This window comes from Fopius arisanus, unplaced genomic scaffold (genome assembly GCF_000806365.1).
Source record: "Fopius arisanus strain USDA-PBARC FA_bdor unplaced genomic scaffold, ASM80636v1 scaffold00011, whole genome shotgun sequence".
Lineage (NCBI taxonomy): Eukaryota > Metazoa > Arthropoda > Insecta > Hymenoptera > Braconidae > Fopius > Fopius arisanus.
The window spans coordinates 1340786-1362191 of NW_011887750.1; the positions used below are offsets into that span (position 1 = coordinate 1340786).

Consider the following 21406-nt stretch of genomic DNA (forward strand, 5'->3'; position numbering starts at 1 on the left):
TACATCCAGTGGTTTTTGAAGTTGTTTACGTTCCATCGAATGACGCATCCAGTATTTATGCTCTCAAAAGTCAATACAAATAGTTTATATCCATTGAGTTTGTAATTGTAGTATTAAATTCACTTGAGCGTGAGGATTTAATGATTAGATATCACACGAGGATACATTTTTTTTTTCCCTCCAATTTAAAAAATATGAGGTTATGAATGCTGCAACTGTCAAGCCTCCGAAATTCGAATATTAGTTTATAATTTGGTGTAATAATTGAGATAGGAATGTATGAACAAGTGGGTATGGAGGATGATTGCCACAATATCACCTCAAGGTACAGAATCCTCAGGAAAAGATTGGAGAATTTGGGATACAGGCAGACACTTCCAGTGGATGCACTGTCACTTGTGGAGAGATTATTAGGTGACTTGCTTCAAACAACTGAAAGTCTGAGGCATTTTAAGGCTATAGCTGAGGATAAGATCGAGGTAATTGAAGATAGACATCAGGACTCCTTCTCAACTTTCTCCTGACTCCACTGAATTTTCTAAGGAATTTCCTCTCTTCCCCTCTTCGTAATTTTTTTAATAACCAAAACATTTTTCTCTCGAAGCTTGTGGGCCCCCAGGAGTTGACAGCTGATCCCTATAAGTGCGACAACGCAAAATTAGTTCAAGAATGCAACAAGCTGCACGCCGATTTGGCAGAAGCTAAGGAAAATCACCTGAAGCAAACCAAAGACCTGAAGAGGAAGATCAATCATCTAGAGACGGAGTGCAGTGATCTCCAGCTCGCGTCATCCAGGAATTTGAAGAGAATAAAGGACCTGGAGGTTGAGTCATCAAACAAATCCAGGAGGATTCAGGAGTTACTGGGAAAATGCTGTAAACCAATTGTGAGTAACGCGAGTCTTTCAGCGAGAAGAAAGCCAACATTTCCTCTGAGAAAACCATTGATCGAAGGGGACGTGCTTCCCCAAGAGGCGCTCAAAGGGTCTGTGTCTCTGGGAAATTTAAGTAGAGTGAAACCAGAGCTGGTGGATCTGGTGGCCATGGGGGACAGAAAAATAGCATCTCTGAGTCTTGAGGTGGCAAAACTCAAAGGAGAATTGGGGCTCCAGTGTGACAATGCCAACACCTTGAGGACACAGTTAGTTCTCAAGGGCAAGGAGATTAACAGATTGAGGAAGATGTTGGAGGGGGGGAGACCTTATTTGGCTGTCTCCAAAGATTGCAGCTGTAGACAGGCTGAAGCCAATTGCATACAGTGTAATTCCAGCAGAAAGAGCTCTCGAGGTGGTGAGGCTTGTTGGAATGAGATTAAGGTTTTGCAGCAGGTCAAGGGGAATTTGGAGCAGCAGCTGAAGGAGGCCCTTGAGAAGCAGCACGATGCAATGTCCCAGGCCATGAAACTGGCGGAGAGAAATGAAGAATTGGAGAAAGAGTTGAAGGATATTGATCATATCGCTCTGGCTGTTGAGGCTGATTGCAATTCTACAGTTAAAGAGAATAATCGCAGAGTCAGTCATATCCAGGAAAAATTGGAAAGTGCTCTGGCTAAGGTCAGCCATCTGGAGAATGACTTGTTGGTGGAGAAAAGGGCCTCCCAGGAACTCAGGGCTGATCTAGAGGCCTGCAGGCTCGAGAAGAGGAGTCTGCAGAAGATATTGGATTCCACTGCGGAGGAAAAGAAGAAATTGACTGATAGGATTAATGAATTAACTTTGATTGGTATGAATTTCTATATTTGCCATCGTTATTAGAAATATTCGTTTAAAAAAATTATTTCATTATCGATTTGAAGCGAAAACGTTGAAAAATTTTTTTTGTAGCTCATTAAATTCGAGATAAAATCAATAGTTTTCGAATTGACTGAAAATAGTTAGGAATTAGGAATATACTGGGGAATATTTTTCTAATTAGAAATGCTTGTGTCTGCGGTTGTTCACTGCCTTAATATTTCCTCCTGCACTCACCTTCACTATTCCAGAAGAGACACTCAATGCAGAGATTGAAAGACTGTCTCGACTTAACGAAACACAGAAGCATGAGCTTGTGCAATTGGAGTGTGTGAATGAATCTCTGAAGAAGCAAATGAGCAGTGAGAGTCCTCAGGACATTAATAACAGTAATTCTAGGAGTTCGAAGGACAAAGGTGATAAAAATGATAGAAATCTTGGGAAAGGTGTTAAAAAAAAGAACGGTACTTTGGCAGAAACTCATTTTTTCCTCTTCCATTCTCCTTTTTTTTCTCCCAAATTATTGGAATAAACCCTGGGGTATTTCTTGATTTATATGTTCAGGTTCCAAGGTTCAGAGGAGATCTCTTTCTCCTCCAGTTCAAGAGAAACGGAACTCTGGATCGGAGTTGATGCGAGAATTGATCCAGGAGAAAGATGGAAAGATAATCGAACTCCAGAAGATGGTCGATCAGCTTCGAAAGGAGACTGATTACTGCAAACAGGAGATGGATAGACTGAAAAAGGATTCACGATCTGACAATGAGCTCTGGAGTCAAATTTGCGATCTCAAGCATCAATTGAACGAGAAGGAGATACGGGTGACGGAACTCCAGAGGGAGAAAAGAGAGTTATGCAGAGAGAAGTTTGAGTTGGAGTCGAGACTTCAAGGGTGCAGGAATAGATCGAGTCCTTGTAAAGTTTGTAATCAGTGCAGATCCGTAGGGCCGTGTGTTTGTTTAACATTGCCACCACGACAGGAGATTGGTGGCTCGCGGATGTTATGTTCCCGATTAGAACGCGAAAGAGACACTGCACGCAGTGACGTCGAGCGTTTAATTGAAGAAAGAGATATCCTCAGAGAGAGATTGAAGATGGCTACTGAAGCCCACACGTATGAACAACGTCGCCTGAGAGATAATGGGCGAGAGTTGGAAAGCCGATTGAAGGAGATCGAGAGGGAGAGACAAGAGCTTTTGCTTGCACAGGGCTCGAGGCGAACAGCAATTGCAGGAATTGAAGAACAACTCGAAGAAGCCAGGGAAGAGCTCAGGAGAACGAAGCAGGAGCTGGTGAGCCAGAGAACTCAGTATTTTCAATTGAGGTAATTTTTTTGTATGATAGTAAGATAAATGGAATTTGCCAATTGAAAAAATAAATTGAAATCCATTGAACAATTCTATTGAGAAAAATTCCTCTCGGTAAATCATGGACAATCGAATGAAATATCTGGGTCATATTTGCACACAGGGCACTGCAAGATCAAACGGATCAAGCACTGGGTGACGTGCAGAGTCAGCTGGGTCAATCAGAGGGTGAACTATCGAAGGCCATGGAACGCAATAGAAGTTTAGAGCAGCAGCAGTTGCAGTTGGATAATCAGGTGAAGGAGCTCAAGCAGGAGATCAATACACTGCGAACTAACATGGCACGATTGGATCAGGAGAAAGATCAATTACTGGTGAGCAATAATTTTTTCACGCCCACATCTCCTAATTAAATGCCACTGATCACTCAACTATATAAAATTCCATCAGTTAGCTTAATCACCTGTCAATTTAAATTCACTTTGTTTTAATTGCAATTATTATTTCTCTAAATCTCCAGATGGAGCTGGACAATAAAACCGAGCGAATAGCAGCCCTGGAACGTGAGATAATTTCAAAAGAGCAACAAACGATGGGGACTGAGCAGCAAGTGCGTGAGGCCCAGCATAAATACCAGTGAGTACCAAAATTTCGCAAAAAAATCAAAATTACGTCTCAACACCTCGAAAATTCTATTTACAAGATCTCTATTTACATCACCACACAAATATCAATAACAATAAATATCGCCCTAAACCTATGAAAATACTTTTGTTTACAATTAAAAATTGTAAAAGACTTCGTAAAAATCTCAAAAAATCACAGAATGAGATTTGTTCTCGATAAGATGAAAAAATCAAGTCGATCTAGCTGATAATCTTAATTCATTGAGAAATTTGGCGACTCTGACAGCAGGTGGTTGGCACTCTCCCGAGGAGCTCAGGTTATTTGTCTCAATATCCCGGGATTGATAATTGTCAGAAGTCCTTATGTATCCAGGTCTGCACTCACATTTGACTTTGTTGATGGATTTTTCTCGTTCCCACATTTCGTTGATTCTGGGTCGTCTTCTGGCAACTAGCCACTCACCCTGACCACAGGGGCCCTGAGTATAGAGTTTATAACAGGTTCCGTTGATGAGAAACATCCCCAGGGATTTCTCACAGGAGTTATAGTCTGTCTGGTCTTCAGATAACTCCAGAGTACCGGCGTCTCCACAGATACCGTGGTAACTTATACCATCGATCGAGGGACGGACTGAGTAGTCGAAGAAGACTACCTGGCCAGCTGAACAGGGGCCCTTTGATCCTATCTTGTAGCAACCTCTCTCTCGGGCAAAATATAGTCGTCCGCGCTTACAGGGAATTAGTACACACGTTGTTGAGTTCAACAGCATGGCACCTGGGGGACAGGGACCGCGAGTGTACGGCCGATAACACAAACCATTTTTGTACTCGATGTAATTGGGTTGGCATTCGCATTTTCCGTGGATCTCTTCGTCTGTTGGTGTCTCAAATCGAGGGATTGCGAAGTGCTGGCCCGGGAGACACGGTTCTGATCCTCCTGATGATCGATACAACAAAATTTAGGGAAAATACAATTTTTTTAGAGAAAGGAAAAGTAAAAAGACAGTATAAAGAAGAAGGAGTAAATTAAAGAAGAATTTACCGAGTGGATAACACTTCTCGGTCTCCCGGTGAAAATGTGGCAGCTTCGGGTTGCAGCCACAGGTACCTCCAGGCAAAAATATCTCCCCAGGTTCACTGCAGGGTCCCTTGGTGTAATGTTCATAGCAGCCTGGGTCTTCTTTTCCCCAATAGAACATTCCCAACTCCCCCTCATTGATGCAGGAACAAATCGCCAAATTGTTCTCATCGAGGGTTAGCAGTTCACCACTGGGGCAAGGCCCACGAGTCAATTTATCGTAGCACTTGCCATCGCGGGGGAAAAACAGTTGTCCACTTCGTCGGCAGGGGTCCGGGGTCCGGCAAACACCCCATCGACCCTTACTCCTGGAAATATTTACTGTTATTTCGTTCTTTGGTGCACTGGAGAGTTTCAGACTTACCCTGAATCATTCAGGGGCTCTGGAACAGGGGCGAAGTACTGGCCCTTTGGGCAGGAAGCCCTGGTGAATATCGGATGGCATAATGCATCCCTGGGGGACTGGGCAGTACCTGGAGGACATCTGCATTCTGCTATTACTCCGTCACCCTTTGCTGAGGGTGCCAGCTCCATCGTTTCTGGGCAAGGGGCACCGATCTGAATGATTGATTATTAATTATTCATGTTATAATCGATTTGTTTTGATTTGTTTTGATTTTATACCGACGCGAGTGAAGATATAATACCTATTATTCAATTGAATAAAATACCTGAAATATTCTATAACATTTTCCATCATCTGCCCAATAGAGCAATTGCCATCCTCTCGGTCGAGTAGCGCAAGGATTGCGCAGAGGATTTGCCCAGGGCGGCGGTACAATTGCTGACTTGGCATTTGCCATCAGTAGAAACCACAAAAGACAAGCAAACAGTACCTGCATCCTCCTACAAATAAAAATAATTTCAATTTCAATTAAAAAATTATATTGGATTCAATAATTTCAAACCAGATAAACGTCATTATAAATCTCGAAAAATTAGACAGTATAATGAAGCATTTTTTAACAGGTCTACAATATTTTATTATTCGAAATAAAAACGGGAATGAGCATTAAACCGGGGAAAAATAAGTGGCAATAGGCGTTCACATGGAGAGCAGTCTCATTGCTTGAATGTAAAATATAAAAAAAAGACTATATACTTTCACTGTTTCGTTATTGCAATGGCATTGTCCCCAGTGGACAGGGATGACCAACGCATGTGGAATAATGACCCTGTTTAATCCCCACCATTGTTTTATTTTTTTTTTTATCTCTCCGCATTTCATTTCTTTTATTTCTACGTAGAAATCTCGTTCTTTTACTCATCACGGGGCTCTTAAGTGGGTTTTAACGAGCAGTTTCTCATTCTCACATGAAAAAAACTGGTTTTCCCCCAAATTCCCGACCACGAAATTCGACTATTAGACGAAATATTTATAACTGATATTCCTTTCCCTTTCGTCGACTTCTCACTCGAGTCCAGTTGATGCTTTTAATTTATTATAAAAAATAGATCAATAAACACGATTGGGTCTGGTCGACAAACCATATTTTTATTATCATGGTGATACTGTTGTGTCATGCATTTGAATTCAAATTAAATGATTTCCGTCCTTCGGTGCAGAAGGTCACTCCAGGTGAAAGTGATTGAATTAATAAATCGATTGAATCTCCATAGCAAGAGTCATCACATAGAGTTTATCACGAAACAGTAACAGGAAAAAATAGTTCTTATGTAAGGGATTAATTAAGAGGCAATGGGGCAGTGGGATGAATTAATCACGAGTTATTACGTACTTTCACGTTACAATTAATTTTTTTTCCACGATGATGATGCATATCACTTGGAGAAAATTTTATTTTAAACCGAAATTTATGTTTAAATATTTCATGGGAATATTCCGATTGGTATTAGGTTGAAGTTTTGTACGACAGCCTCCGGGTTAATTTTATTATGAATTTTTCTTTGGAGCTCTACTCCTTTGTTTAATTTAAGGGACCTTTTGACATATCGAATCATTTTGGATTGAGTTAAATCATGAGTATAACCTGATAACTCACAATTCTTTGATTGGAGGGTTTCAGTGGATTAATGGGGGCTGGGGAATTAAATTCACGATTATGGAATCATGCCGTCCCATGTGTCCGCATTGCTGTCTTCCCTGTGGTGATGACACCAGATTCAGGTAAATTCGGGATAAAAATAGATTGCGGAGGTGGGGATTAATTATTCCTATTTTTAATGAACGAGTCACGTGCAAAAACTGTTGTATCTCGCTGGGTCTGTTGTAGATCGGAAAATACAGAAAAATTATTATTCTTCAGTATTTGATTTACTTGTCTCGTCAATCAAGTCAATCACCTGGGCAGTTTTTGATTCAATTGAGCAATCAATTGTCAACTTGAAGTTACTAGAAATAATCGAAATATTCTGAGCGTCGATTTCCTTTAATGACGATATTTCGATGAATTACATGCTCAAGGTGAATAAAATGCGATAATTTACGAGTGCCGGTTTATTTGATATCGACTCTTCGTAATCGATTACGGGATCTTTTACGCAATCTCCAATTATTTCGAAAGTCGATAAACGAAATGAGTCTCAGTGCGCTGGAGAAATATTCCTGAATTATAAATTCGCACATGAGATCGCGAAAAAAAAAAATTTCCTTACCGTAAATTCACCATTTTTCGAAGAACAATTTCCAATTTCCACTTCGAAAATTCAGATAACACTGTATTTTGGATTTTTCTATTCGCTTATTTTGTCGATGTGACTGGATATTTATGACCGATGATTTAGTAATTCAGTAAAGAATTAATAGCTTTAGGTGGTTTTCTGATGGATGAATGTAGTCGTTTCGATAAGGAATTCCTCGAGATTAATACGTGTCTCGACGGTTGGAGTAGCTTGGATAGACTGAAACCACCGTCAAACCTTCCAACTGCTCTCGACTCATTTTCTGTACTTGTTACGTAACACGTCTCACCTCCTGAAAGTGAAGGACTTTAGTTTTTTTTTCGGCACCCAAAGAGGGTAAATTCCACGCCGATTGCGTTGTTACTCTCCAAGTCACTCTTGCCCATTTTTCATCGCATTTATATTCACCCAGCGAAAACCAACTTTTTTCGATTTTGAATATCAATTCTTCAAAATGACCATTTTCAAAATAGAAAACACTATTTCTTCACACTTTACTATTTGCAATGCCGTTCCCGAATCGGGGTCAACGAATTTGGCAATTAATTATAATTAATCACAATGGTTCATCATAATTTTCAGGTGTTGAACTGAAATGGAACTTGAAAGTATTATTTTACGCTTGGCTAGTAAATCTCAAGTCTGATCTTATATTAAAACTACATTTTTTGACCGCCTGATATCGCAAAGGAGATAGAATAATATGAAGAATTGATGAATTGACTTGTCCATAGGAAAATTATATCTGAATCCTGGAAAATCTCCAGTTCTCCCAAAAGCTAATCCATTAGAATCCCCGAAAGAATCCGACGAACCCGCTGCAGAGGCTGAATCACCGTTGAAACAATTCCGTGTCATAGCCCTTTTCAATATAACGGTACACATGGAGATGAGTCCCATGGAAAGAGTCTGTTATGCCTAGTGATGCAATCGACTGAGAAGAATAATAAAACTCATTGATTGATGTATCCGAGTGCGATGCACTCGCGTGACTCAACAGCTATTCTCTTTTCCCCATTTTTTTTCTATTTCCCTTTATTCCTATTATTCATAGGAAAATAAGCCCACCATTGCAACTTCCGGATGCACTTTTCTCACGGTGGATGATCGCATTACGTGACCAGGAAGTCCTCGATCATGATGAAGAAGAGGTGATGTGACTTATTAATTACCCCAGAGAATCAAGTGACAATCATTTTCTTGCTGATTGTTTTCACTTTCATGGGGGCATCATCTCGTACTATTTTTCCTCATCAAACCATCTCCCGTTATGCCATCAAGGTAGAGGTGAAAGTCGTTCCAGGGCTTCCCCATGGCCACTCAATTCGTTACTTCTTCGTCGTTGCTTTTTCCTTCCTTCTCAACAACTTCGGAGTCCTCTTACTGTAATACGGGTTAAACCATTACGTAATACTGGTTTTTATCAGACCAATGGGCAATCTCGTAGCGTCAGCCTTTTTTTACGAATCATTCTGCTGTTGGTTTAATTACAGGAATAGAAAATCCGTCTGTTAAATTTATTTGACGACTCTAAGAAAATCCATACATTTTAAATGCAAATTTATTCATATACATTTACTTGGCAGAAGTTTTTTTTCTCGTAAAAAATCTCTTTTCGTCCTAAGATTTATATTTTTTTAATCAATAATGTGGTTTTGACGGATTTGTTTATATTTTTTGCTAGTTGCATTTTTCATTCAAACCAGCGGAAAATGACTTCCTGACTTGTACGAATGACTCTTTTAGGCGCATCGGGGAGAGCCGTCTGGTCCATGACATGCACTTCCTCTTCCTCGATCGAATTCACTTTCCATTGGAGTTTTACATCAAATTACATGGTCGATCAACCTTTGATATTTCTATAATTCTTTCTATAATTCTTTCCCATCCAGTCAGTGGTTTTAGATTAAGTAATCAAATATCGTCAGACGTTGTGAAGAGGAGTTTCGAGTTGATGAGGCCTGTAGCATTTGGAAAGCTAGGGAAAACCACTGCGTTATTTCGACCTTCGATATTAATTATTGGGATATTCTATGGGATATCCGGATGACTCCGGAGTTCGCTGGGATTTCCCCATGTAATATTGAGCAAAAATTTATGCAATGTCATTTCTAAGGATTTTAATTCAGGGAATCGATTACCAAGTATCCTTGTCCTGAATTCAAAGAAATATCAGTGACCTGACGTGACTTAATGAGATCTTTAATTAATTCCGTGATTCATCGGTTGATAATTAATTCAATTATTGATTCGCACGTGCTGACATTACGAAATGTCAAGCGACTCTTTTTTTTTCATCGCGAACTTATCGCATGGGAAATCTTTTTGACGTAGAGAAATAAGAGATTGATTTACAGTCTTCATTACCAGATTGAATTTTTTTCTTAACTGCATATATATGAAATACTTTAATAGGATCTGCATGGATCAAAGTGCAGAGCAGGAACGTCAGTTGCGTTCAATGCAGATGGAGATGGAGAACAATCAGAGACAGCTAGCAGTAGCCTCAGCTGATCGTGACAATGCAGCTCAGGAGAATCGTCGTCTCCAGGACGACTTGGCAGCCCTCACCTGCGAAATTCGTACTCTCCAGCGAGAGCTCGAGACATCTCGAGCTGAATCATACGATTTAAAACGCCAACTCCAGACATATGTCAGCGAGGTGCGAAGAGCTGAGGAGTTGCTCAATCGAAAAGAGAACGAGAGAACAGAAATGTTGAATCACTTCAGGAGCCTGAGTCTGGAGGCAACTGTCCTGGAGAATAATAATCAGAGTCTCGAGTCCGAGGCGGCAGAGGCCAGAGGAGCTCTGCAATCAGCTAGAGATCGAATTGTCGATTTTGAACGTGAATTAGCAGATAAGGACTGTCTAATTCGTGGATACGAGACGCAAATCACTGAATTAACTCAAAATATCGCGAGTCTTGAGACTCAGGTGCGACAGCAGACTGAGCAGAGGGCACGAACTGAGGCTGACCTCAATGCTGTGAGAGATCTCTGTGTGAAGCTAGATCAACAGAAGGAGAGTCTGATGAAAGAGATGGCGGACAGGAACGCAATGAAGACACAATATGAGGCGCAAATCTCGAGGCTCAGGGCCGAGCAGAATATTGTCCAGGAGCAGATGAATAGAGATCATCTGACTGTCGACAGGATGGAGGCACTTCTTGATCAGGCAAGGCAAGAGAGTCTCGATTGCCAGACACATAATCAAGAACTCCAGAATGAAATGGCAAGGCTCAAGCAGAGAGTCTGCGAATTACAGAATAAATTGTGAGTTATCATGAATTTTTACGTAAGTGATAAATTATAAAAATAAAAATCTCTGCATCTCCTTTTAGTTCCTAAATATCAACAAGAACTGTATTTTGTGTCGTTCTCTCTTGTGAACGAATTATATTAATTATTTCTCTCGTCAATGTGGATTCAATGAATTTCAGATCTGCTGAATCAGCGGAACTCCGTAGATATCAGAATCAAGCAGCAGAGTACAGCAAACAAATCAGTGAGCTTCGGACAGAAGTAACGAACGAGAGATTCAATCGTGCTAGAAAAGAGGAAGAGCACAGAAGGTAAAACCAATTCTCCTAACGCAACTCCATCACTAATTACTCACACCATTTTCTCAATTAGACACTTTGATGAGGGGAAATCACCTCCAGGCGTCCAACCAGTTCGCTTCCACCAATCGCCTAATTCCCAAGAAATGTCCTCAAGGTAAATTCTCTCACAATGAATTTTTTTTTCTGTTTGCAGATCGTTGAATTCGACACCCGAGAGCCTGAATTTCGACTTGAACGTCGTTATCTGAAACGTCGTTAGGACCCTAGAATAATTACCAAAAAGCCATCGAATTACTAGAAATAATTAAGAAATGATTAAGAAAATAATAGAAAAATTAAGGCGCTGAGAATTTTTTTTTATGAGATGTACTATTAATTATCGTACAGATTATTCACTGATGATAATTACTAGATTCGCTCAAAGTCCAGTGCAACCTAATTCTCGGGCACCACCGGTGACCCCGGAGTCACCAGAGAGTCACAGACTCCCCAGAGCCCCAGGAACTATGTACAAAGGTTCGCAGTTTTGCAAGTGTACAGGGAATCATAGTAAAATGTATAATGGATTAATGCACCTGACAAATCAATAGACTCATGAAATACTGGTATTTCACAACAGATTCAACTCCTTCGGAGGTAGACCATGCAATTGTCCAATTAAGAGGTTTAAAGAACGGTGAAACCTCCCACCAGACGATATCAGTTCCAGGTTCAGGTACTTTGTGCGTTACCACGAGTCTCCATGAAGATGACGACAGAAAGCAGCTGAAGGTCAAGGTGTCAGACGTTGGAGAGGGAAACGAGAATGCAGCACCTCCTGAGACACTTGGGGATTCCCCTGGAGCAGAGCGAGGACGGGAGAGATTTGGCGAGATTCCAGAGGCGAGGAAACAGAAGACGAAGGGTAAAAAGGCCTGTGGCTGTGGGGTCGATGAAAATAATCTACCCAATTGTCCAGGATCTGAAAAATCCACGGATTTTCCTCCTGAAGGCAATTACTCGATAAAAAAAAACGAGGAAACTGAAAAAATCGCTAAAGCACCAGATAAATTGGAAAAATCAATAAAAAAAAAACGTGAAGAGGTGGAAAGGAGGGAACTAAATTATCAGGATAAAATTTTGCCTCAGGGTAATGGTGAGATAGATCTGGGGGGACACGAGGGTGAGTTGGATTTGGTACGATTATTGACGGAAGTGAAGGAACACACTCGAGACATGAAGCACCAGATGGAAATGATAAATTCTGTGATGAAGTCGCAGAGCCTCGACGAGACGATTTATCCGAGTTTACCTCAGCCGAAGAACAGGCAACCGCCAGTGGGTCTCCTTGAAGATGTGGAGGAGGGAATGTTTCATCCACCGAGAATGTCGACCCCGAAAAAAAGAAAGATCGATTTTAATGATAATATCGAGGTGAAACCTAGAGATGAACTAAAGGAGGAAGAGGGTTCTGTCATGAGAACCTCCACAAAGAAAATAGTGTTTAAAAAAACGAGTCCATCGTCTGGGGGCCAGGTTCGACAGGTGAAAATCTCGAAAACTGTTGTGGATGGGTTGAGCGATAAAGGCCACAGGAGTAGAATTCCCACACGATTGAGAGAAAGCGCTTCTCCCAGGGCTGAGGATAATTCTCGTGACAGTCATGAATCTAGAGGTACATCTGTTCGAACCATCATATACTCTGGATTTTCCTCCAGTTCTTCGTCATCACAGGGTTCACCACGGGCTGGAAGAGATCCTGTAGATATTCAAGACCCCATGGTTTTCCATTCATTACCTGATCACTCTTATAACTCTGGATCCAGTAAATCGTACCGCGATCTTCCCTCCAGCCCTAAGCAGAGGAGGTCTTAACATAATTGTGAAAAATATTCCTCAAAGTGTTCTTATTGAATGAGTAAATATTTAAAAAATTGGGATTGTAATAATTTTTGAGCCTATTGTAATAAATTTTGGAGGACTCATTTTAGTGAAAGATTTGCTTAATCGTTTCGACAGGGGAGAATTGAAGTTCTATTCGTTAAGTTAATTTTCATTTTTTAACCATTTATTACATCCTTCACTGCAATCCTTTACAGCCTCATTTGTTCACTTAGTTCCTCAGTTGACTCGCTGTCATATTTAAAATCTTTTCTTTGAAGTAATCATTGAATAGGTTACGACGTATTCAGTGTTCAAATGTCCAACACTCGAAATAACTAGTTAGTTACAAATGATAAAAATAAAAAGCCTCTCGTTTTTCCACAAGTTTTTTTTTCATTGCTCTTCCTTTTCCTAGACGTTCAGCTAAACTTATTTTATATATATAATATTTATATATAAAATACATGATCGAGGCTCGTCAGGGATCCGCTGTTTACACTTAGATATTAGCAATTAGTGTTTTTTTTAATTCATTTTTTACCTTTTTATTTCAATTCTTAAACATTATTCAAAGGGCTGTGCCCTTGCAGCCTATTGTAGGCGTAGCCTATTTTATCTCTTCCTATCTTTGTTTTTTTTTTCAATTTTTTTTTCTGCTTTATTTTAAATAATTACAAAAATCTTTTGTTTTTTCTTTATCCTTGCAACTTCTACGGTTTTGTCATTAAAGCCTAGTATAATACAGACACTTGAATTAACATATTCATTTATTGAATTTTTTTAATCTTGTTTTTGTCAGCAAAAGGAGAAAAAAACATTCGAAGAAAATTATCCACGACAATTGGATTTTTTTCCTTGGGATGATTTGACACGAACATTTTTTTAATTCAATTAATCATCATTTGCTCATAACGAAAGAATGTCAATAGATAGATGAAATACACGTGAATGTAATTTATATACAAATATAAGTTTGAGTTTCTCGTGAAATCACTGTCTCGGGATTTCTCATTTAATTAAAAATTTATCAGAGAATTTTCGTGATAAATAATGACGTAAATGCAACCTACTTTCTCGATTCTCATGTCACTCATTCGATATTTATTTCTCTTCGTTTAAACATTCTTTTTTATTTTCAATAGGAGAATATTATTATTACAGTATCTTAATTCCTTTGCCATCATTTCATGACGCAACTCTGGGATTGTTCAGTTTAACGATGATTTTTCACAATGACGAGAGATTTAGAAAAAAAATATATATGATAGCACGCACTCCCACATTTGCTCTACCACTTGGGAAAAATGCTCAAGTATTTGCCCTCGCACACATTTTTTTATTTATTCGTTTATCTTTTTCAACGAGTTCTCAGAAAGAAGAGAAATACAATGGACATTGAATTACTCTCATACAACAACTATCAATTATTTCGATTTTTCTTCCGTTTGTAAATATAAAAACAATGAGTTCTGAATTGTTCCTGAAACTGAAACATAAACCATTCTACAATTTTTTTTTATTTATTTCTCATTCACCTCTCGTATTGACGTAAACGTCAAGAGACTTGATTTAAACCTAGTTTTGGGTAATTATTCCTGCAGTGATATGAAATTCAACAATGAGTGTGCTTTTCCTCACTTATTATTTTTTTTCCTCGTAACTTTTCCTCCACTTCGAATTACCACGACGAAAAAAAATGAGAAAAAAAAATTTAATTCAACAAAACATTCGATAAAAACACTTTCTGATATCAATCACTTCGTTCTGCCAAGCTACAAGTAAAGAAAAAAAATTGTTCATTAATAATAATCAAAGTTACACTAATAATCGTAATAACATTCGTAATTTTTCTCCATCAACTCCGTCCCACCAATCGTTATTTTTTGTACACTTTTTCTAAAAGCATTGCTCCATCCTGGTTTCCCCCTCGTTTTCCTTTTGAGAAAATAAATACTAATATTAAATCTGAATCATCTCTCGTTTTTTGTTATCATTATCACTGTTGTAAGACATTCCTTATCGCACAGGCAATCCATTAACTAAACCATTGTTCATGTATTGTTAATATTTCATTCATATTTAATTTCTCCATTGGACACTAAGAATTAATTAGTTCGTTTGTTGTTTGTTTTGTGATTTTAATTGTTTAAATTACAATCTAAATTGGCAATCGTTTCTGTCTGCCCATGTAAGTTTGTAGGCCTCATTTGTTATGGAACATTGCTGCATCTCCTCCGTGGCTCTTATTACTCCAATTCTCTCATTTCACTTTGACATTTGCTGCGTCAATGATAACCCAAGGGTCATTTATGGGACTTGCCTCAATTGATGAGGCCCTCGTACGTCTTTATCAGTTAGAGGCCTGGCTCGAGAGGTCACCTGCTGCTGTTGCTCCCATCATTCAGATCGTAAAGGATTTGTGCTATTGTCCGTGAGGACTCAACGTTACTCAAAGCAACGCTAGCTAGGTGAGGTTCATATGTTCGTAGGTGCCTGCAAATTAATTCAAAAAATTCAATTCTTTATGTTTCTCCAGGAAAAAAATATGACTAAAAAAAATTTGCGAATTAAGAAAAATATTTAAACCGTTTTCTTCCACTTTATTTTTCATTACAATCGGGGCAATTGAAGAAAATTAAATTCGAATTTATTATTATTTATTGGTTAGAGATAAAAAAAAATCTAAATCTAAAATTTTTCCTCACCTTCTTCCATGTGCAGAGTATATGACTAGGTTTCTAAGAATCAGAGCTGCCGTCAGGCGAATACTTTTCGTCACAGGACCCTCATTGTCATCCTGAAAACAATGGTTTTCATTGTAAAAAATATTCACGACAATTCAAAGGACGATAATTTTCCATCTGAATAGACAGAACAACAGATATGAATCGTATCACTCCTTTATGATAATGTGTGCGTAAGTACTTGGTTTTGACGTTAATGCGAATGAGTTCCATAAAGCATGCGGACACATAAACTGTTTTTAATGAAAAATTTTAATCTTTGTGAGATATCATGGCCTTTCAAGTATTACTGGTTTAAACATTATGTTCTGAAAAGCAATCACATACTCTCACTGGGGAGAAAAAAAAAATACAATGAGCTAGATAAATTCGGATGAAAAAAAAACAGACACACACACACAGTCGATGCATAAATTATAAATGATGACATGCGTAGAGACGACAGGTATATTTAAAAAAAATTCAATGATCAGGCTGGGAGAAAAATAAAACGTGAACACAAGCAGCATCACGATGAAAGCATGAACATGAACGATTTTCTTTCACTTCTCTTCATTGAGTTTACCTGTTTCGGTGGAGGATTTTGCCCAAGTCGGGGAGAAGAGGAGCTCGCGATAGTTGCAGCCGGCTTGGTTGGCCTTTGCTGCATTACCATAGAGAAGAAATACCAGTGTTAAGAATGTATTCATTGTCCAATTTGGTTTTTTTTTTAATAGAAAGTAGATAGCAGAGACTCTTCCATTTCTATACAAGTTAATAAATAACCAGTTGAATAACCAGTGCCTAACCGATGTTAGTCTCAAGAGATAAATAGATTAATTATAAAACATTATCTTGGAATTGCTGCAATGGAATTAAATAGCTATTTCAAATTTTTCAAGTTTGAGTCAGTAATGAAGTGGATTTAAACGGCGGAAAAATTAATAATTAATAATCTTATCAATTTAGAATTATAAATTTTAAAAAATCCATAATAAGCTAAATTCAAAACCACAAGGGAATCAATAAAATCATCCACTTTATCACCGACATCTCCCCCACAATCCAAGAATGAATCCCCTGAAAAACTCACCATCAACTCCTTCGGATTGACAAATTCGAGAGCATGTCTCTTGATGGCATGGAACGCAGCATTGGGTGCATACCCAGGATGCTGGGTCGAAGCAGTTGTGGTGGTCATCTCCGTCTTGCCAGCTGCAGTGAGTTGTTTTCTCCTCTGGGTCATGCTGTCAGCATTGCAGTGCCTATCATACAAATGCGTCATCAAAGAGAACCGCCTCCTCTTGAGACCATCGCAACTGGCCCACAAGCAGAGAATCTCCTCAGGCCCAGTGGGACAATGTGCCTCACAAACATGAAGATAAACCTCATGTGCTGTCTTAAACTGCTTGAGACACCCCCTCCACTCGCACAAATAAGCATTAGGATCGATTTTTATAGTAATTGTCTTGGTTTCAGTATTAACTGGAGTGCTGGTTGACGGTTTATTTTCAGGCTCGGTGGAGGTGCTGGTGGATGTGCTGAAAGCTTTGACAACCTTCATCTGTGATTTGACACCTCCGTGAGTGGCAGCAGCTTGATGAGGAGTGGTTGGCCTGGTTGGTGGTGGAGTTGATGCAGGAGTTGGAGTAACAACTCTCGAGGGTACACTACTCGTAATAGGACACTGTTGTGCCACAGTTGGTATGGTGACAGTGACAGTTCCCTGATTGCTTTGTGCCACAGAGCTATTGACAATTATCGAAGCCTGTTGCAAACCAGTGGATGATGGGACCAGTGGTGGTGGTATACCACCAATTGAACTTTGAATCATAGGTCTTGGCACTTGTGTAACCACAACCTGCTGTCCCTGAGGTGTCATAGCAACCATCTTCTGAGGTGCCTGCTGAGCTGCTGATTGTGATTGCAGAATGATAATTGTTTTGGTACCAGTCCCTTGTTGCTGGGTTGTTTGTGCCACCAGTACTGTTTGTGCTTGACCTTGAACCAGAGCTGTCTGAGACTGTGCTAGCACGTAATTCTGCCCTGGAACACCCCCCGAGACAACATACTGAAGTTGTCCACCAGCAGATTGCTGGAGAAGAACCTGTGGCTGAGAAGGATTGGCTCGAGCCTTCATTTGTCCCCCTGGGATTATCATTTGATTATTCTGAATGGCCTGTTGAACGACAATCTGTCTCGGTGCTGTGACGATTAACTGTTGAGGCTGGGGCTGTGGCTGAATCGTTTCAACTTGATTATTGATGAAAGCTCTAGCCAGAGGCTCTTCCTTTATCAGCGGGGCCACTGGCTCCTCCTTGACAACTACCGGCTCTTCCAAATCTGTCTCGTCTTCTATACAATCAGCTGCTAGTGCAGCATATAAATTCGCCGCTGTCGATGAGACTTTTACCTGCTCACTGTCTTTATCGTCCTCTTGGTCCTCTGATTTCTCTGATTTTATGCTGGAGACTGTGGACTCGGCTGTAGGGTCTGTGGGCTCAGGGGACGTTGTGCCATTCGAATATTTCGGTTTTTTCAGTTCGAGATCATCAGAGTCTGTTGACATCCTCTTCATACCTCTTGGCGGCTCTATCAGAGCGTTGTCTGATACCTCTGGTTGAATTAAATTGTTCTCTTCGGGTTCTTGTTTGATTTTAACATCGGTAGAGTCTTTCAGGACCTTCTTGATGTGGTTCTCCACTAGGTCCTTTCCCTTCTCATTTATCGAATTTTTACCAAGGACTCCATTCACAATCACTTCCTTCTCGATTTTTCGTTCCAGGAGGTCAGCCAGCATCAGTGGCTTCTCCTTCGTACTTATGCCTGATGAATCTTTGGAGGAACCATCCTCCTGAGCGTCGATGTCTATACTACTAGGTGCACCGTTCAGAAGAATTCCCTCGAAGCTTGTCAAGGAGTTTTCTTCCTCTGCACCGACCCCTGAACAATCCCTGCTTCCTCCTATTCCACTGGAGGAGGCCAGAGAGTTGTTGGTGGAGTCGGAATCCTCAGCTAGGGGGAGGGATATTGCTCGTTGATTCGGCTTTGAAGAAGTCAAGGGTCTTATCACTTTCACTGTTGTTGTTATGTGATTCTCCGTCATCGTTGATACTGGAATTGTGGAAGTGGTGGGGGTTCCAGGGTGGGAGTCATTGTCATTTACTTCAGTCTGAAACAGTCATTGTGGGATAAGTCAATAACAGGGTAACATGACGGTAATTAAATGAAATTTATAACAGTAGATTTCGGTTATAGCCGCGTGCATGTGATTATAGGGGAAGTGAATTGAGAGAATCGGATTGTATGCAACTGTTCCGACCACACGCTCGTTTCGATCGTAAACTGATTTTTTTTTGTAGTCAATTCGAGTACAATAGAAATTGATTTTTCGGCTTTATTTCTCACGGAATTCAGATCCTCACCGGATGAAATAATGGATAGTTTACATGTTGTAACCTGGGGGTGGTAGAGTGGGCGAACCGAAAAATACAGGAAAAATAAAATTGAGGAGAGGTGCGACTATAACGAGAGCGATTATGACGGGATTCTTTTGGAATGTAAAAAAAATAGAGAAACAACGAAAGATGAAAAAATTAATACCTCAAAAAAGGAATTTCAATGAAATTTGTGGATTTACCTTTTCAATGTTATTAGCAACAATAATCTTGGCGCCATTCAACCTCTGGATTTTTCTTCCAGCTGTTGGATTTGACACATTCTTCTGTTTGGAGTTCACTGGAGCTTTCAGAACAGGGGCTGGACTCGCTGGAGTGGCAGCAGGTGCAGCAGGCTGTACTCCACTGGCCAATTGCTGCTGCAGTAGCCTTTGCTGTTGCTGGCGTTGTGCAACCTGTTAGAAAATCCCCAATCAATAAGTTTATTCCGCATCATCCATCCCACTGTACTCGTCCTCATGCTCATTAGTATTCTCAAAAAACGACTATCAGTGCCCTATTTATTTGAATTCAATATCAGAAATGAAATTCCATTAATCTGTTAATATAAACTCATGAAATCTCCATCTAAATTTCTCTCAATATGAATACCCTCTCAAAGGGTATCCACAGGGAAAGAGGAGACCAGGATTGGAAAGGAAGGAAGAAGGTACAAAATGTATGAGAATAAACTCAAACGTAAAAAGTAAAAAAAAAAGAGCAACAAAAAAAACGAAGAAGTAGAAAACGAAAATAATGAAAACGTGAAAAGCAAAAACTACGGATAGAAATCCAAGGCAACGAAACAAATAACGTGTACTTGACTTATTCTAATGTAAATAATAGAAGAGGTAAAAGATACTGAAGACCCCTGTAACTGTATAAATGGAATTATTGTGGTACATGCTGGATCACACGCAAATACTGTAAATAAAAATCATTAAATTCTGTTGGGCATTGACTCCCTCTCCGGTTAATTAACAACAACGATACCTGGTTGCTTGTTGTTAGCTGATTGGCACTGATGCTGGATGCGATGCTAGCAGGAGTATTTGTTACGCAGGCAATCGGGGTAGACACACAAGTGACAGCGGCACTGGGCATGCAGTCACCGCTGACTGTTACCTTTGTTGCCAATAGGCTTTTTATTATTGAACTCGCTGTTGGACCAGCGCGGGACTCCTCTTTAATCATCGGGCTATGTTGATTTTGCTGATTTGTTTGTTGGTGCTGTTGCTGATTGGTTTGTGAACCAGTTGCTAGGAGGGCCTGGCTCAAGTGCGGGTGCGCCACTGACACCTGATTTACACGGCAATCACAGAACAAAAAAATACCAAATGCTCAAAGAGGAAAACTAGCAATACAATCACAATTTTAGGAAGCTGTTTGGGAATGTCCAAGTACCACTTACAGTTTTTTTTGGATCAAGAAAATTTCCATTAATAAAAATTATTATTTTAATAAATTAGAATTGAATAAAAATTAATTGATTAATTATTCAAATTGAATTATTCCATTATAATTAACAGAAGTAGTTGATATGAATTTAAAAAAATTGGAAGAATATGTTGGAAAATGAAAAATAAACGATTTATAAATTAAGTAGTAAGTTGTACTTGAACTGCCCCAGGATTTCTCAAAACTACAGCAGTGACGAATGAGATAACACATATGGATCGAATGACTACATAAACGAAAAAAGATCATCCACCACCTCATGAGGATTAAGGAATTCGTTCCAGTCCAAGAGAAGTAAAACTTGCCCTTGAAAAGAAACCCCTCGAAAGAATTAATAAGAAATGTGGGCAGAGGCCGAGCGTCTATGTTGATACCATCATGTTCCCTAAAATCTTTTGTCCTCCAAATATTATAATTTGATCCATGCAAAGCGTGACGAAAGAATAAAAAAGGATAAACTCGAGGAAATTCCTCAAAGGAAAACGATAATAAAAATTGGTGAATAAAAAAAATAATTAAATGACCATTAAAATAAAAATAATTAAATTAAGATTTGAAGGTCATGAATAATCGTGTGACGTTACAGAGAGCACTAGGACTCGGACCCACCTGACTTTTAGAGTCAACCTTGGTGACTGGATTCTGGGTTTGTGGAAGATTTGTGGTTGGTTTTGGTGGAGCTGACAAGTGGGCTTTTAGTATAGATGAGGCTGGTGTTGATTGAGAATTTTGGGATAATTCAGGGCCTGTGCTATCGGGATTTGGACTTGTGGGTGTGACTGTACGCTGTTGTACGGCAAGCACCTTTACTGGAGTTGAATTAACTGTTGTCGTTGATGTTGCATTCAGCACAGTATTTTGGCTCGGAAGTGTTACACTCGTTGTTGTTGAACGGACGCGTATACCCTCGTAGTACTGTGTACCAGTGGTTTCCCCTTTTATCGGATTTGGACCGACGGTACCCCCAAACACGGATCTG

General features: G+C 39.6%; 3 protein-coding genes across 10 annotated transcripts in view; 1 reads left to right on the plus strand and 2 right to left on the minus strand.

Moving 5' to 3' along the window:
- On the plus strand, positions 1-13642 carry Cep135 (Centrosomal protein 135kDa). Of its 4 annotated transcripts, none has more exons than XM_011298773.1 (11): positions 1-479; positions 605-1721; positions 1981-2193; positions 2294-3053; positions 3200-3410; positions 3557-3672; positions 9799-10656; positions 10824-10955; positions 11017-11100; positions 11359-11502; positions 11566-11711. In XM_011298773.1, exons 1-11 carry the CDS (start codon positions 276-278, stop codon positions 11624-11626), a joined length of 3900 nt encoding a protein of 1299 aa, XP_011297075.1. In that variant the 5' UTR covers positions 1-275; the 3' UTR covers positions 11627-11711. The 4 variants fall into 4 exon arrangements, with proteins under 4 accessions (XP_011297075.1, XP_011297076.1, XP_011297073.1 ...); XM_011298771.1 differs by having other exon boundaries at positions 10-479; positions 11359-11462; positions 11566-13642; XM_011298772.1 differs by lacking the exon at positions 1981-2193 and having other exon boundaries at positions 11-479; positions 11359-11462; positions 11566-13642.
- On the minus strand, positions 3727-7588 carry LOC105262899 (uncharacterized). Its single transcript, XM_011298769.1, has 5 exons — positions 7357-7588; positions 5412-5586; positions 5105-5298; positions 4705-5048; positions 3727-4599 (listed from the first exon to the last, which is right to left on the minus strand). Exons 1-5 carry the CDS (start codon positions 7368-7370, stop codon positions 3893-3895), a joined length of 1434 nt encoding a protein of 477 aa, XP_011297071.1. The 5' UTR covers positions 7371-7588; the 3' UTR covers positions 3727-3892.
- Bap170 (Brahma associated protein 170kD) overlaps positions 13636-21406 on the minus strand; it is an 18259-nt gene continuing 10488 nt past the window's right edge. The window contains exons 5-11 of one of the 5 annotated variants that reach the window (XM_011298766.1): positions 21232-21403; positions 19963-20268; positions 19173-19385; positions 16626-18704; positions 16119-16196; positions 15515-15606; positions 13636-15302 (exon numbers count right to left, since the gene is read on the minus strand). In XM_011298766.1, coding sequence (XP_011297068.1) covers positions 15185-15302; positions 15515-15606; positions 16119-16196; positions 16626-18704; positions 19173-19385; positions 19963-20268; positions 21232-21403 — 3058 coding nt within the window. In that variant the 3' untranslated portion in view covers positions 13636-15184. Of the gene's footprint in view, positions 15303-15514; positions 15607-16118; positions 16197-16625; positions 18705-19172; positions 19386-19962; positions 20269-21036; positions 21404-21406 lie in introns of all 5 variants that reach the window. The other 4 variants (XM_011298765.1, XM_011298762.1, XM_011298768.1 and 1 more) reach the window with 4 other exon arrangements.

Bases quoted from the DNA above. Each gene is read 5' to 3' on its own strand.
- Cep135 (XM_011298771.1), top strand. From the start codon at position 276: ATGTATGAACAAGTGGGTATGGAGGATGATTGCCACAATATCACCTCA. The intron at 2,194-2,293 runs GTACTTTGGCAG...TTATATGTTCAG, and splicing joins AGGTGTTAAAAAAAAGAACG to GTTCCAAGGTTCAGAGGAGA. The intron at 3,673-9,798 runs GTGAGTACCAAA...ATACTTTAATAG, and splicing joins GAGGCCCAGCATAAATACCA to GATCTGCATGGATCAAAGTG.
- LOC105262899 (XM_011298769.1), bottom strand. The intron at 5,049-5,104 runs GTAAGTCTGAAA...AAATATTTCCAG, and splicing joins GAGCCCCTGAATGATTCAGG to GAGTAAGGGTCGATGGGGTG. The intron at 4,600-4,704 runs GTAAATTCTTCT...ATCGATCATCAG, and splicing joins CGAGAAGTGTTATCCACTCG to GAGGATCAGAACCGTGTCTC.